The 16,626-nt window shown below is 43.7% G+C and overlaps 2 protein-coding genes across 8 annotated transcripts in view; both read left to right on the top strand.

Moving 5' to 3' along the window:
* Positions 1-123: 123 nt before the first annotated feature.
* Positions 124-2,255, top strand: rpl22 (ribosomal protein L22). The gene is made up of 4 exons (XM_086200869.1): positions 124-171; positions 569-679; positions 880-1,004; positions 2,070-2,255. Exons 1-4 carry the CDS (start codon positions 160-162, stop codon positions 2,209-2,211), a joined length of 390 nt encoding a protein of 129 aa, XP_086056995.1. The 5' UTR covers positions 124-159; the 3' UTR covers positions 2,212-2,255.
* Positions 2,256-2,886: 631 nt separating this feature from the next.
* Positions 2,887-16,626, top strand: part of chd5 (chromodomain helicase DNA binding protein 5) — a 39,600-nt gene continuing 25,860 nt past the window's right edge. For 3 of the 7 annotated variants that reach the window (XM_086200113.1, XM_086200112.1, XM_086200111.1), the window contains exons 1-2: positions 2,887-3,044; positions 12,070-12,221. In XM_086200113.1, the coding sequence (XP_086056239.1) occupies positions 2,906-3,044; positions 12,070-12,221 (291 nt within the window). In that variant the 5' untranslated portion in view covers positions 2,887-2,905. The other 4 variants (XM_086200115.1, XM_086200114.1, XM_086200116.1 and 1 more) reach the window with 3 other exon arrangements.

Raw genomic sequence — 16,626 nt, 5'->3', positions numbered from 1 at the left:
AAGATTTATAAAGTCATCTTATCTGCATCATATTTAGCTCACAAATTAGCTACTCTTTGCTTAATCGACTCCAGATAAATCGATCCAATCGATTTTTCAGCGACACATTATACTTCCTGCGCTGCCTTTCCTCCTTCCTTTTCGCTGAACGTGTCAGCCATGGCTCCAATTGTAAGTAGTCACACGATAAAATAAACTGAAATAAACTGCGTGCAGTCGATTGATTTGATCTTATCCTTCGTACTTATCGAAGTGTAGTGAAGGTTTGAACGTTGGTTTATATGCTGCGGGCGTTTTCAGCCTCGTATGCGAAGTTACAGGTTTTTTTTTTTCTTCTTCGCTGAAACACGTTGAGCTAGCTGTTATTGCTAGCGTTATAGGTAACTTCAAGCGTGTAACATAAAAGTTACATGGGTGATATATTAGGAGGTGTTGTAGAAATGGGGGACTCTGTGGGATTTGCTGTACCAGCTTGTGTGTTTCATTTAGCTGTTTTGGCGTTGCTAGCACAACGGTGTGCCCATGAATACGTCGAAATATCGCTAATCTCTCCCTCAATACCTGTCAGAAAAAGCAGCTGGTCAGGAAGCAGGGTGGGAAGAGGAAGAAGCAGATCCTGAAGTTCACCCTGGACTGCACTCACCCTGTTGAGGATGGCATCATGGACGCTGCTAACTTTGTGAGTAGACATCATTTGAGATGTGTCAAGCAGCTGTCAGTCACTGATGATGTAGAAGTTTGTCGTGTCAGCCTCAACTTGTAGGAAATGTGTTATCCGTCCTAGACACCAGTTGTTCCTGAACGCATCTTTGTTCCGGGTTGCGTGTAACCCTCTTGATCGATGTTGTACGTGACTTCCTGTGGTTCCTCTTCTCGTAGGAGCAGTTCCTGCAGGAGCGCATCAAGGTGAACGGTAAAGCCGGAAACCTCGGAGGTGGCGTGGTGTCCATCGAGAGGAGCAAGAGCAAAATTGCTGTCAACTCTGAAGTCCCTTTCTCGAAGAGGTACAATAAGAGTGTGACGTTTTAACAAAACTCGTGTATGATGGTTAAAGAAAAAGGTCAGGAGGTCATCGAATCTGTTACCCACACCAATTGATGTCACTGCCTACACTTGAGGTAGAGGAACAATTACTTTAACAGGAAAGTACCACATTTTAGGCACTTGAGGATGAAGTGCCGTAAACAGACAAGAACAAATGTTTTATGCTTTCAAAATAGCACTTCTGTTTAATCAGTTTACCTCAGACAAGGTGCTGTAAACAAACAAGTATGTATCACGCGTAGCATCATGCAGAATGGTGTTCTGCCACGGAGGTGCAACAGTTCATACTCAAAGGATGTCCTTGATACTGCTGATGTTTCACAGCAGTCTGCACCACCGATGGCCCCTCAGGTCCAACACCATCACCTCACTCGTCTTCCCATGGAGCACAAGGTGGTGTTGTTACACCGCCGCATAAAGTCCCCTCAATTCACAACATTGAGCTGCTGTCATTACCCGTCCACTGGTAGTATTGAAATTGCCCGGGGAGAAGTAGTAAGTAGTTCTAAAGCCCACCGGATCCGTGAGTCACGGCTCCAGTCAAACACAAGAGATGAGTGACGTGTTTGTGTGCTTTAATTCACAAACAAAATAAATCCCTGGATGTGGGACTTCAGCAATTACTCAGATGTTAATAACCCATTCAGTTACTATTAATTTATTAATAATTAGTTGCAAATGTGCAAGTATTTGATGTTGATTTCAAACCCCCTTTTTAAGGATTTTAACCTAAAACATTTTATCCATTGTAAGTTGCAGTACCCCCACAGCCCACCAGGTGGCTATGTCCTACTCTTGGAAACTGTCAATATTCACTGATCTAAAATATATTTTTCTGAGAAATAAATGGAAACTAAATTCAGAGCTCCTTATTCGCAAGGTTACCTGAAGTCAAGCTACTTCTTTGTAGCTAACCCGTGTGTGATTTTATGCAGACATCTTGGATACACACTCAGGATGAAAGTCGACTAGGTGTTAACTCTAAAGGGGGTCTCTGATGTTTACCCCCTCCACTCATCTCTAAGGTACTTGAAGTATCTCACCAAGAAGTATCTGAAGAAGAACAACCTCAGGGACTGGCTGCGGGTGGTAGCCAACACCAAGGAGAGTTACGAGCTGCGCTACTTCCAGATCAACCAGGACGAAGAGGAGGAAGAGGAGGATTAAAGTGGATACCACTTTTAATAAAATTTCAAAAGCGGCAAAAAAAACCCAGCTTGTTTGTATTTTGATTTTAGCCACAACACTTTTCTTCTGGCTTACACAGCACATTTCCTTAACTACAGAAAGTCGGAGCTGTTGCAGTACCCTCCTGTGTAATCGCTCATACCTGCACTTGTAAACTTATTTAAATTGCTTGTATTTTTCTAGCTGTGATATTATTTTTGGGGATTTAAAAACTTTTTTTTTTTTTAAATAATCATAAGTTGAACAAAACTAACACGGTTAGTGTAATTGACATAACTTTTTTTTTTTAAATTTAAAATTAAGATGTCAGCATGTTCATTCAGGACTCACTGAGTATATTTATTTATTTATGTATTCACTTTTTGGTAAAGTGAATCTCGTGCTGTCTGCTAAGCGCCCCGCGGGCCATCCCGTGCTACAGCTGTGGTAACCTTGACAACCAGGGGACCGCAGGCAGCCCGGGACTCCTCTCTTGACAGCGTGCAGTCATGAGACTCCACTTGTGTGGAAAAACTGGATGTCGGTACCAAAAAAAAAAAAAAAAAAGAGCAAACTTTAAGGTGTGCAATGTCCACCTGAGGTTTTATTTTTTTATAGCGTCAATTTAAAAAAAAAAAAAGTGTCAATGACACGATGGAATATGAATTCGATTACGGTCAGACACCGTGATCACATGTCTTCTGCAGCCCTGCTGTGCTGTGCGTTCTGTCAGAGGCTGCAGGAGAAAAGAAGTTTGTGTCTCCGGACTTCCAAAGGGAAATGGGCAGGCGACAGCACCGGATCCGGCTATCGGCACACAGCGTTGCCGCACGGTGTGTTTTTTTTGCACACTTGCTAGTTAACGTGGTAACTAGGAGAGCACGACTAACTAGTTGTAGGTGAAATTATGGGATGCATCGTCATGGCAACAGACCAGACGTCACAATCTGGGCATGTGTGTTCCATTTTTGTCTTTCTTATTTTTCAGACTGGAAGACCTGGATAGAGATCAGTGGAATATATATATAAATATATTTTTATGATCATTTTTTTTTTTTTTACTACTGGAGCGAGAGCTCCCAGATTTACTTGCAAACAAACAAAAAATGATAATGTAACTGGGCTTTCTGTTTGGGTGAAGAAAGAAACGGGGCTGCGGCGTCTGGAGGGTTAACTTCCAGTATTCACAGCCTAAAAGGGTTTGGGGGTTATGAGATAAAGATGCCGGGGTCGCTGAGTAATGAAGACGAGGGACAAGACGACATGGATTTTGAAGACGATATGCCAGGTGAGGGAAAGGGGAGGCGGGGTGTCCTTCAGATTTTGCGCCGCTACGCCTTGAATGCGGGGGAAAGGGCTTGTCCTGCGTTTTTCAGACCAGAGAGGAGGAGGAGGGGTGGGGTGCAATAAGCGGAGTTATGCTATTATGTTTTCTGCACGACCTTAGAGGTGTTTCTGTGTTAGCCTCCGGCTGTCCTCACATCCAGCCGGATGTCGTGGCATGATGGAAAACCTGCTGCTGCTGCTGCTGCTGCATGGTTCATGACGGCTGCATTTCTTTCACAGGCTGCATGCGAGTACGATTGCTTTACCAGGTTAGATCACCCCCCCCCCCCAAAAAAAAAACAAGTTTGCTTCAGAGATCCGTGACGCCGCGACGTTTGCTGCACAATCCATGCATAGAAGCAGGGAACACAGCATTTCATCTGAGGTGCTCTTTCACAAGCTGCTCCCAACTTTATTTTTTTTCCTCCTTGTCCATCCCTGCATGGAGGTGTAGCCACGTGTGGGCCACAGTAAACACTGCTTGTCAGTCTTGTGCCTGGGCCCTGTGCACTGTTGGTGACCCACGATGAGGCCATCAGCATCGCTCATCTGGAGCTAATGCAACATTAGCCCTAACCCACATTACTGACATGCAGCTCAGCCGCTTTGTGCAAAAATAAATGGGTAATATTTCCTCTCCCAGTGGGGAATTGTTTGGTCAACTTGTAAAGGATGTCTGGCATGTACCTGACCTGTGACAGGACCCCCCCCCCCCCCCCCTTTTGCCACATGAGGGTCATATGGGTTTGTGTTTCGCAGGTTTCCATACAGTCAGAGGTTTTCTGTCCTGCAGTTGAAAGATGAATCAAATCAGTTCGTGATGTCCCACTTATAGAGCTGAGCTGACTTCCTTGAAATGAATGTTTTCTTTCTACTTATGGGATTAATAAATCGCCAGTGAGCTCGGAACAAAATTTGTCATCATGGAATTTGAAACAAGCAATTTCAAGGCCTTGTGTGTGGTTGAAAAATAAAGATTAAGCCAGAAAATCTTTTGGGGGAAAGTCGTGAAAATTCGCTTGAGAAAGAATACCTGCTGCGCATGTTGCTCGATAAAGTTTGACTCAGGTAATTCCCTTTTTGTTGATATCGATTTATTTAATGCTAAGTTGTCAAGCCACACTTACTAAGTTATATGCTGGTAAATTAAGACACGGATTTCTCTGTATTTTGTTTTTCCACGCATCTCAGAAAATCATTTCCCAACGTCATGGAAAAGTTATGGACTTAAAATGAGACTAAATCAAAAAAATGAATACATTTAAATGTCTTTTTTTTTTGAAGAACAAGGCTACAAAATGCTACACAACACTCAAACAGTGCGGTAAATTTCCAGTTCAGAACAACTTGATTAAATTACAATAACATAAAAGCTAACAGGGATGTCTGCCATGTGCATCCATAAGACTGAGTAAAGTCTGTTTCTTGGTCCAGGAGCTCTGGGCACAGTGGTGCGGTAATCTTTATGCCTGGTGTCAGTGCAGTCAATAGATTCATATATTTTTCCCCCTCCAGCTTGCTCTGAGCATCAGATGATGGTTTAATGTCAAGGGCATGACTTACAAGATGCTGCTTTGCCCTGCGCTTGACTCTCACACCACAGTGCGAAACAGTTCTCTGGTTATAGCAAAAAGGCTGAGTGTCAAACCCAGCGTTACTTCCAGCAGTCGGCCTACCTTCTCATGGAAGATTCTGTGTGACACACCAGGTATAGGGATGGTTTGGGGATAAATATGCACAATAATGTGCATGAGTCATTTAATAAAGTGGCTCAAGACAAAAATTTAAAAAAAAAAGAAAGATGAAGACTTTAATTACTGATTATATTACATGGTGGCTCGGCATAGATTTAACTGTCCTAAAATTTCCTCAGCAATTACCACACGAACGAGTTTCCATGGTTCAGTTTGTACTCATTTTTCATTTCTGAGGGAATACGCTGGAATAGCCTGTCACTAAAAGTACGTTGGAACCAATGTACAAGTCATATAATGGAGACACTATTATTTACGTGGGGTGGGAGGGATATCACTGTAATCTATAGTGCATCATTTTTTTCACGTTAATATACGTCCCGTATGTTTAAACCCTTTCTAAATGAGTGTTCATTGTGCCCGTTGCCGCAGAGGTAATCTTTCTGCCTTGTACCGGAACGGTGCAGACTGAGCATGCTCATGAAGAACCTGCGCTCACTGGACCTAAGCCTGCCGTTTACGTGAATGTGGACAAATTATTTAAAAAAAAAAAAAAAATCCAATTCTGCTGGGGTAGCAAGTCATTTTGTGCGGATTGCGCCATGCTCAAAAAACAATTAACCCGCTGTTTTACAGTAGGAACAGTAGCGCTATGGCTGAATTAGCAACTTCCAGTTAGCCCTTAAATTTTGTCTGGATAATCTTACCGTCAAATTCTGGCAGCAAGTCATTTTGTGTGGGTTGTGTGATGCTACAAACAATTTATCCACTGTTTCACAGAAACGGTAACGGCCAAGTAGGCTACAGGGGAGCTTATGATTTATTGCTCCTCGCTGTAGCTTAGTATTATGATTCGTGCTTCAATAGCCTTTGTCTATGAGAGATGTTTTGTTTTTTTTCACCTTGGGTAACAGAAATAACAGCTAAAAGTTGCAGTCGTATTGTATTAAAGAAATATATCATGAGATTTTTTTTTTTTGGTCTTTTCTGAGTATATTCAATGGTTTTGTTAAGCTACATTAGCACCAGCAGGTGTTCAATAGAGAGAGAGCGAGGGAGAAAGGAGACGAGTGTTGTTGGGAATCAGCCATAGCCTGAGGGAGAACTTGAGCACTGATGCATGACCCCAGTAGCTTCCTAGCTGGTTACCCAAATATGTTTACAGCGAAAAAGGTGCAGTTTGAAAAAAAAAAAAAAAATCAGGACACTTTTATGTGTCAGTCAAGAACAGTGTTTAACCGAGGTCGATCACCGAGGTGCTAAATCCACATCCCAAATCAATGTAGCAGCCGCTAAGCCTCGTCGAGCATTTTAGGTTTTCAAAAAAAAAAAAAAACCTGCCGTGTGTGCTTGTGCATATTCAGCGATTTTTTTTTGCGTTGGCTTTCTGATGAAGAGAAGAGCCGAAAGAAAATGAAGAACAGGGGGAAAGAAAGATGAATCGGAGAGAGAAACCGGAGCAGTTTGGAGTAGGGGAGCAACAGTTCAGCGGGCCCAAGGGTGGATTTGTTTTGTGGTTTTTGGGTCACAGTTTCAGTTTGGTTTGTTTTGTTCATTAAGGAGAAGAAGAACATCCTCAGCAAAATGACAGCAGAGACACACGCTGAGCTGAAATGATTAAAAATAAACAGAAAGAGTAACTGCAGTGTTTTTCTGTCATTTGTGCATGTGTCTGAGCTCTCCCCTGCACTTTCTCATTATGGGCAGAGCCGAAGAGCCACCACGGATACACACAATCTAATAGAACTGTTCCTTCTTTGTTTAAGAGGAAAATTGCGGTTCGCATGTGGAAATTGAACCTCGGGTTGAACATTGTGCAATGCGCTCTTTTTACAGTTTGGTTCCACGTCCCTGGTTCGTAGCTGGTAGCAACACCGGAGTCACCATTAGCTTCACAATTAGCGCAGCTTCTGGTTCCTTAAGAAGTAACGCCGATGTCATGCCACCGTTAGCTTCACTGTGAGCACAGTCGTCGCTTCCACAGTCTTAACTTTCTTACTACGCAACTCGAGAAATTCTCGGCCCTGGACGGACAAAATTCTTGTGCCGGCTTCGTGTCAAACTTGACGTATTTTTTTGTGGCATTTGAAGGTTTGCTGGTTTGATGACACAAAAACTCGCGGGCCAAATATCACCAAACTTGAAGGAGCGTCTGTAGCGTCCATCAGCGCTTATTCCATTGTTGGACAGATCCATTAAACGAAGCAAAAAATTGTTTGCTTCTTTTTGTTTGTTTGATTTGACACTGGGTTTTACTGAGCTCTTCTATGAGCTCCCTGAATGTCATCACACGGTGTCCGTAACACCATTTCGCTTTTTGATGACTCCCGAAGGTAATAAAGGGTGGGCGATGATCTGTTGTTTTTTTTTGAAAGCCAACATAGAACATGTAGATTTATATTTACCGACTGTGGGTGAAATAGCGTGATCTATGCATTGTTATCCTGCTGCTATTTGGAAGCATTTCTCAGACTTTCAGTTTTTCAAGGTTGGGAATTCAGGTCAGATTTTTTTCCCATCATCAAGGCGCTTGCATGCAATTAAAACTCAACAATGACAAAACCAGTCCTGAGGGGACTTAAGACCCCCAAAAGTTGTCCTAACACAGCCTTTATTTGTTGTGGCACATAAAGTGTCCTAAATCCCTTTGTTTCACTCTGGGTGCTTACACTGTCACAGATTGTTCCATTGTTTTGTCAGTTTTAATTGTTTTTTTTTTTTCTCCCCTTCCCTAAAAATTGAAAGATTATCATGGGATTTCCAGTGCCTACAAATGTTATCCCCAAATGGAAAAGGGTCTATTTTTGGATCTCTCTCTGTGAAAGTTGACACCATTTTATTCTGGCTGTGCGTGCACGTAGCCTATGCATGAAAGATGCTTTTTTTTTTTTTTTTTTACAATGTGTGTTTGCAGCTGATTTGTGCCGCATTCCGGTCTCTTACATCTGCATTATGTTGCATGTATTATACAGTTGTGCCCAGTCCTGTTGGTAGATATCATTTAAGTTTCCTCCTGTTATCCCTTTGATTTTCTAATAGTCTGTGGATGTCTTTGTCTGGAGGTAGTAAAAGACGGATCTATAATCATCTGATCGGTGAGGAGGGGAAAACCTTTGTCTTTCCTCTGTCATGGCAAGTAATGCAGGGTGGATGTTTCCACATGAGGGCAAACAGAGAAAGAGCTAATGCCTTTTCCAGTAATCAAGCTTCCTCGCCTGGGAGTTGCTCATGAATCTCCCCTGTAATGGGTCAGTCCAAGCCCTTGCAGGAAGGTCAAAACTCTGTCTCTGCCACCAGTCCACGCTTTACACAAGGCTTGTTTGCCAAGCAGAGCTTTGGTCTTTTTCCTAATAGAATCAGGTCCCAGACCTCCCCGTGCCACATGACTGAGCGACCTTCACCCTTTCCAACACCTGGCACAGCCTGATCCACTCAGCAAGCAGTAAGATTATCATTCCCCTGGTGGCTTTCCCCTGGGGGATTTTACAGGCCATTTACTGCCGGAAGGGTTCAGAGTATAAGGCAATGCAGGTGTTGAACACAGACATCTGTTTTTCCAATGAATTGCATCGCTGTCACAGCCTGCATATGGAGATACATTACAGAGAGACCACATGCGCTGCAGGTATTTAGTCACAAGGTGCTACACATGAAAATTTTGCCCCCATGATGAGGTTGAAACTCGAAGTCAAGTAGTTTAAAATAATCTTAATGAGCGAACTTCAAGGTTGTCTACCCAGTTTTATTGTTAACATTTCCCTGAAAGATGCGCGCAGGGTTAATTGTGCGCTATCGTGCTCACAGACGGAGGGTGAAAAGTTGGGGAAATCTTTCAAATAAGATTCAGAATGAATCCTGGGGCCACGGCCGTCTGTAGAGGATGATTCAGTTTACAGTTTTTCATTCTGGTCCTAAGCGGTGGCCTTATAAAGTGGTGCATGACTGAGTCCTAAAACCTGGAAAGAAGTTAGCATTGTTGAATGTCTGGTGAGGCTCATGAGCGAGTGTTCGGCTTAATGACAATGAAATTAAGTCAGTGGCTCACACTTGTTTCATGGTTTTCGTAACATTTTGTTCCACAACACGAAATGCTCCAGTAAGTACAGCGCTTCTGTATTTCGAAGTATTTGCGTGTCTTAAAAACTGTGGTTGCTGACAAGTAGCTCAACCAGGCAGTAGAAATGAGCGCTGACGTTAAACGTCATCGCAGCGAAAAGCGGAGAAGCACAGAGCTGGTTGTGCGGACGCTTCCCGTGAACGTTCCTCCTTCAGCGATTTCATTTATGCTTCAGAAATCTTAAAACAAAGCAGTTTATCTGGCAGAACAAAACATGTGAGTTTCATACACAAGAGTTTATTATCTGCAATAATCCAAAATCCAAGGTAAGAATCCAGTTAATTTTTGGTCAAGGGAACCCATGATGATGCTAATTTGAGGGTTGCTTTGCAGAAATGCTGTGGCGTTCGTTTCAAACCTCAGCACGACCATCTCTTCAGCCATTTTGCAAGCATGACTCATTGATTCCATATATCAAACTTTAAATCCTGCTGTGCCGCTGTCGAGTCAACAGCAGAGCAAAAGACACAGACTTCATCTGGCATATCAACACCGCACAACATATATTTAATAGTTTAGAAAACACAGTCGTCTTTTCTTCACCACTGATTAAAGCTGTGTAGCCACCGACGAGTATGTAATGTACAGTAGGCGAGTGTCTAGGGTGCCTCCTGCTTGCTTTGCTAAAGAGAGAATAAGTGGTTGGTGAGGTTTGTGTGTCTACTACACAGGAATCCCTCCTCCCCGATCTCTCACTTCAGCTTCTCAGGGAAGTGGTAGACTCCAGGGCTAGTGTTGGCAGATTGACTCTGATACATGCGCTGCATATTTCATGCCCTCCAGTGTGTCTGCAGACAGCGAGGGAGACACGCAGACAGAAAGAGATTTAAAAGACAGGCCGAGTCACAGACGGAGGAGGAGATTGAGACTAACCTGTAAAGGGCGGCTGCATCCTGTGTGTCTCTTTAGTGATGTATTGTTTGGGACCGTCTCTCCCCATTACTTACTCCTCTGTGACCCACTATGGCATCACTTAAGTCTGCTGTGCTCAGCAGTCGGCATGCTGCTACACAGGAACTTTGAGGCAACGATCAACAGCGGGTCGCTTTAGTCCCAGCAAGCATTAAGGCAGAAGATATAGTCAGTCCATCCCAGTGGTTCTCCGGGGAGTTCCCATTTAGCAGCAGTGAAGACACTCCATCTATCTGTGCTTTGATACTTGGAGCCGATCCACACTCAACGGTGTGTGATATTCAGTTTGTTTTGCCTCCCGCTGGTCTGACGTTGATTGACTTTCGTCTTTGCTTTATTTTCTCAAGCCGCTGCTCTTTCACTCCATCTGCTGGATTAACTGTGGTGACTCTAATACGCTAGAAAAAAAATAGCTTTCAAGGTCCAAGGTGACGTCAGTCGTTTGCGGTGTCCTCCCTGCAACGCAGGTATTTGAAACAAGGCAGCAAAGTCCCGTATTTGTTCCAGACAAAAACAAGCACATTTAAAAAAAAATATTTTTGATGCAGTTTTCTTCTACATTGTAGAGTAAAGAAATAAAAACAAGGCAGTAGCAGTCATGGCGATCGGGATGATAGTAGATTACTAAAAATTGTAATAAAAAAGTGCTAGAAAGTAGTCAGAGGGTGCGTGTGCAGCCCGTCACGGAGGCTGCTTGGATACAGAATGTTAACCTGGCATCGTAAAACCCGTTCATAAATTTTCTTCCCAACTGCCCCAAAACTAGATCTTCTGGATTGCTGATCCAAAACATGATGCGTTCCATCTCCAGGGGCTTTATTCCTCCTGCCGTTAGGCACCATTATACGGAAAATGAGTCCTCTGGATCATAGATGTGAAATACGATCTAAGATCATTTCTGGAAGCTGAAACCTTCTTTCATCATGGACCCAAGAAATTCGATTGAAACCTTCCTGTGACGTGGAGAACAATATTGCCAGTGGTTTAGTCCTGAAGCTCCACGTTGCACATTTTCATCCAGATTACTTTCATCATTATCATTCCTTCACATTTCATCACAGTCTAACCATCTGTTTTCCTGGTAATAAACAAACAAACCCACGCTGGTAATCATATTATCTCCTGGACAGAGTTAATCAAATCTACAAAGAATATATATATATAGATTTATTATCTTAATAGATAATAAGTTGAGTTTCTTATAAGTTTATAGTTTCTAATAAGTTTCTTCCACCAACGCAGAGTGTACAAAGTCATGATATCTGACATGGTAAGGTATTCTTCCCATTCTATAAAAACAAAAAACAAAAAAAAACAAACAGTTTGTATTAGAAGAAGAAAAAGTCATCCATACACCAGGGTATCTGTGTGACTGTAAGAAGAAATACTCCTCAGAAAAGCACTGGTGGTGTATTTATGTACTGCATTGTGGTGTCAGTTTCAAACCATTTGTCAACTGGGATGAAAACAACGTCCCACCAAGTCTGTAGTCTTAGTTTAAGAACCTCTTGAACACACACACACACACACACACACACACACACACACACACACACACAAACTGGTAAAGACATAATGGCACCGGGTGAATCGGTTTGTACCACAAATTATCAATATATGACCACTGTGTATTGGGATTATATTGCAAGAAGAAGTATTTGGATATATTGCAGTATTAGTATTTTGTCCGTGTTGATCTGCTTCATTGCAGACGGAAGTATCCTCCCGTCTATCTTTGGGCGGCAAACAGTAACGTGCTCTTTTTGGGTTTTTTTTTTTTTAATGGTGATATTTTCTCTCTGTGTTCAGATGAGGATGATGAAGGTGAGCGCAACACCGTTCCTCTCACGCCGCTCGACAGCTTCTTTTCCGATGATGACTCCCTCAAACAACAAAAGAAGAAGAAGCCCAAAAAGATGAAAGAGGGAAAAATGCTTAAAGTTAAGAAGAGGAAAAAGGAGGTAAGGCGTAATTCCCACTCAGCACCATCTGTCGTGACCTCCGATACATTAGCTTGGCAGGCATTTTGGCTCCAGCTGTAGTCGACCTCGCATTCTCTGTTTCTCCAGCCATTGCTCTTTTGATGTCTCCGCAATTGGATCAAAGGTGTGTTTTGGCTGCTGGATTGCCCCTGTAATCTAAATGGAGGCACTGGACTGTCTCGGGCTTAGTGGAGGTTGGCAGCAGTGTCACCGTCATTGCCAGTGTAAGCTATGGGCGCCAAGGGCCAGTTTAGAGTGTCGATTTGTGCCTGTGGCGCTGATGGCAGGGACTGTAATTCAGAAGTATAGCGTGTGTGCCAAGCTTGCAGTGGGAGTCTGTGCGAGTGCTTTTGACAGCCAAGCATTTCTACCTTTTTACTTTTATACGTACACTTACTCAACTGGTCAGACATTTTAACTGTGCAAGAGTATTAGGGCCAGGTGTGTGTGTGTGTGTGTGTGTGTGTGTGTGTGTGTGTGTGTGTGCGGGGGGGGGCACCATTTTGAATTTGTTTGGCATATTTAGATTAAAGTCAAAATGTCACGCAAAGAGTTCAAATGTCAAGAGTTATGTGGAAATACCTCTGTATTACATGCAGGTGTATCTTTTTGACTCTCATTGCCAGAGATTTCAGTTGGTACAAATGCAGTCAATCCTTCTAGGATTGTGAGAAGAAGTTATTAAGCACTCCACTACCCCCCCCCCCCCCCCCCGAAGTTACCCTGACCCCTGAGCAGATGTTCTGGGCAACCAGAGGTGGCGCTAGAATACCAACCCTTGTCCGACTTCCCCCACCCTCATAGATACGGCCAACTGTGTATGCATGAATTCCCCAATAAAACCAGAGGGAAGACAGGGAACTGAAGCACTCTGTTGGTAGGCAACATAATTGGCATGGCGGCAGAATTGGCACCACAATTGCAGTGATTTCTTTACACGGGGTATTTTGTAGACGCCATCGCAATCATGGAAGCTAGTTGTTTTTTATTTTAATGTAGGGTAATCTTCGTATTTTTTGTGGCAGCGGAAAGAAGTGAATACGTCATCACCTCATAAACTCAGGGGAACCGAACAGACAAACTACACTCCACATTATGGAGTAACGCTATCATTCGAGTTGTGTTCGTGTCCAGTTGACGAATACACATTCAGTGTTCACTTCCCATCAGTTTCTGATCAACTTCAGAGGGAAATTTCTGTTGTTTTTTTTTTAGCTTCTAAATTCTCCTCATGTCTACTGCCTTGTTTCTGTGTGGGTTTTTTTTTGGGGGGGGGGGGGCCCTGTGCGACGCAGAAGCTGTGCTGTGGCTTTTTTAGGGCTTTTTCTGTGACAACAACCACCTGCTGTGGCTAAAACGACACAATGAGAGCAGCGAGAGTGTATCAAAATGCTAAAGTTGCTGTCAGTTGAGCTGAAATTAGCTACAGTATAAAGCACTGCAAGGCCGGGGGGGGGGGGGGGGGGAGACGCGGAGTTGAGTGATAATTCTTTCTAGGTTCAACGGTGATGCCCACCTAATATCAGTTGTAGCTGCACTAGATAATTTGTTGACTGTATATGGGGGCAACACATCACGCAGAAAGAACAACACCTGACTTTGATAACACAAAAATTGGCCACAGATTCAGCAGACAAAAAGCAAAGCTAGCATGTCTTCGTATTTCTTGCCACGGAACCAAAGTGAGTCCAGTCCTTTTTGCTCTGGATGAGAAAATATGTCTCTTTAGCTGCTAAGTGCTCCACTGAATTGTTTAATTATAACATAAATTAGGCCTTTGCCGTTGGGGGAGCTTCCCTTTTGACACAAAACATATTGAGTAGCCTAAAGAACAAGTCAGAGATTCTGAAGTGTTCCGTGATAATGTGGTACAGAGAGAAAAAAAAAAAAAGAACAGTTGTCCAAAGGAGGCGGAGAGGCTAGCGAGGACGTACGTGTACTGCAGTTAAGGGAGAAACACCTTTCACATGACCCATACGGTCAGTTTGGGTGGTAGTGTTGCAGTACCTCATTCCAGTCAAGACATCAAAAAACTCTGATTTTGAAGGACCTTTTTTGGATCGTATTTCTGTTGATGAGCAACGTTAGCACACTTGGGATGTTTGTTCGTTAGCTTAGCTAATGTCAGCTAGCCGTCTGACCTCTGCCAACTGTGGGATGGGGGATTTTTTGATAATACATTACCGTATTACGTCAGTGCTGCTCCTACATTGACCATCCTGGAGGCAGTTCTAAGGCACTGCAGACGACAAATAATACAAGCTGGATCAGTTTCAAAATCTCCACGATATCTTTAGTCAATTCCTGTTCTGTAAATATAGCCGCATCCACCGGCTATCCTAATTTTATTCAATGATTGCATGTATTCCCTGTGTGTTTCACGCCTGTGTTGGCGACGGTTTGAGCGGTGTCAGTGACATCGGCCAGGACGCTCCCCTCTGCTGGTTGGAGATGCCAGCAGTGCTGTGAGGAGCTTCGCTGGCCAGGCTTCCATCCAGCCATCCAGCCCTTTGGCTGCCTGTGGTAAACACTGAGCTTTGGGTCTTGCTGGGCTAATGAGGGGGGACTCCCTGTGACACTCCCCTCCCTCACGCACAGACCCTGCTCGGTATTCTCCTCCTTCCTCTCCTCTCCTTGCATCTCCCACACACATCACCTTAGTTTGCCTTTGTGCCGCGATGCTGCTGATTTTGCTTCTTCCTTGACCTTTAGGAATTTTTGTCTGTCTGTCTGTCTCTCTCTCTCTCTTTCTGTCTGTCTTTCTTACTTACCTCTCTCCTTCCTTCCCTTCTGGAGTCAGAAAGGTGGTGACTGGGGTCACACACTGTCTCAGGTCAGAGTGACTGATCGAAGGTATCATAGAACACACCTTCTATTTCAGCAAACAAAGGAACTACATAGACTAAAATGATGTTACTTTTCCCTGTTAAGAACAAAGCGACCTCAAAAAAGGGGATTTGAATGTACAGAAACTTGGTTTTATTGGAAAAGGAGTGGACATTTTGCTGAAACTGAGCTCTATGTTCCCTTTGGGATTTTGAGTCAACAAAGAGCTGTTACTGATCTCTGGGAAAAAGAAGAGGGGGACGGTTGTTTTAGAAACTTAATGTGTTTTTACAGCAGTATTTTTAGTGAACTGGATTTTATTGAATACCCACTTCTTTGCTAATTTTCTGTGGCATGCCCTGCACTCTCCCTAATGCAGAGCCATTATGGTGAAGCATTTAATTTGATTAGGTTATCAGCAGTTATCTGATTTTCTTCCCTCTGAAATTAGAGACACGGTCTTTGTTGCCGCCAGTGTCCTCTTTGATCCTGCGATGTGAACTCGGGGCCACAGCGAGGCTGTTGCTCAATTCCATCGTGTCCTTGCAGTAGCTCTCAACAGTGGTTCTGCTTCCTTGCTTTTTCTCTCCCACCTCCACTCCCATCCCCCATCCACAATCTTCAATTTACTCTCTCTCTCTCTCTTTCGCTTTCTCTCTCTCTGTCTCTCGCTCTCCCCTCTTCTTCTTATGCATAAATGAGATTTGTCTAGACGGGTGCTGGAGCGCCGGCTCTGCAACCACAGGCCTCTGCATAACAAGCTCGTTATGCAAACGTGCCTGATTGGATGGCGCCGTTCCATTAGCTGCCACTGTTGTAGAGAATGTGTGTGTGTGTGTGTGTGTGTGTGTGTGTGTGTGGCTAGATTGTAGTGGTGGATAGATAGAAAGGAAGAAAGAGTGAGAGAAGAAAAAGTAAGGGGGGGCTGTTAAGAGAGAGAGAGAGAGAGAAAAAATGATGGGGGGGGCCTGCGAGACGTGAGGGAGGGTTGTGGAGGGGGGGTATGAGAATGAGAGAGGAAACTAGGAAGAGAGAGAGAGAGCTAGAGCCAGACACTGCTCAAATTTGGTCACCATGGCAACACTGCCTGGCTGCTGGTAGGGTTGGCGGGTGCTGCGGCAATGTGAGCCTTTCCACTGCGCTACATAGCAAAACGCCTGCAAGTCTCTCCATGGAATCACACAGGCCTGCTGAGCAACAGGCAGAGAGCAGAGCACAACGCTGCTGTGCACTAATTCACTCCATAGCATGCCCCCCCACACACACACACGCACACTGGTACATGCACACTGTACTCACACAAGACACACAAACATGTCAAAACACAAAAACGCACAGGAAAATGAGGGACAAAAAAAAAACCGCACGACAGACACTCGTGCCTGCGATGACACAAAAAATTTAAATAAAAGAAAGAAAATGCGCGCGTTCAGAAATTCATACAAAAACAAGGGACGTGCACACAAGCACGGACGCAAATAATTAGATGAGAAGTGCTTAATGAGAGGAACAGCAGATACTTCCTCCTCTCTCTATCTCTCTCTATCTCTCTCTCTTG

This window comes from Aulostomus chinensis, chromosome 3 (assembly GCF_037954235.1).
Source record: "Aulostomus chinensis isolate RoL2024-O1b breed Wild chromosome 3, RoL_Achi_v1.0, whole genome shotgun sequence".
NCBI lineage: Eukaryota > Metazoa > Chordata > Actinopteri > Syngnathiformes > Aulostomidae > Aulostomus > Aulostomus chinensis.
Note: the sequence above shows the minus strand (reverse complement) of the source record. Positions and strands in the feature narration are given on the sequence as shown.

Excerpts from the sequence above, each read along its gene's own strand:
- rpl22 (XM_086200869.1), top strand. Across the intron at positions 680-879 it reads TCATGGACGCTGCTAACTTT|GAGCAGTTCCTGCAGGAGCG; the intron begins GTGAGTAGACAT and ends CTCTTCTCGTAG. Across the intron at positions 1,005-2,069 it reads GAAGTCCCTTTCTCGAAGAG|GTACTTGAAGTATCTCACCA; the intron begins GTACAATAAGAG and ends CTCATCTCTAAG.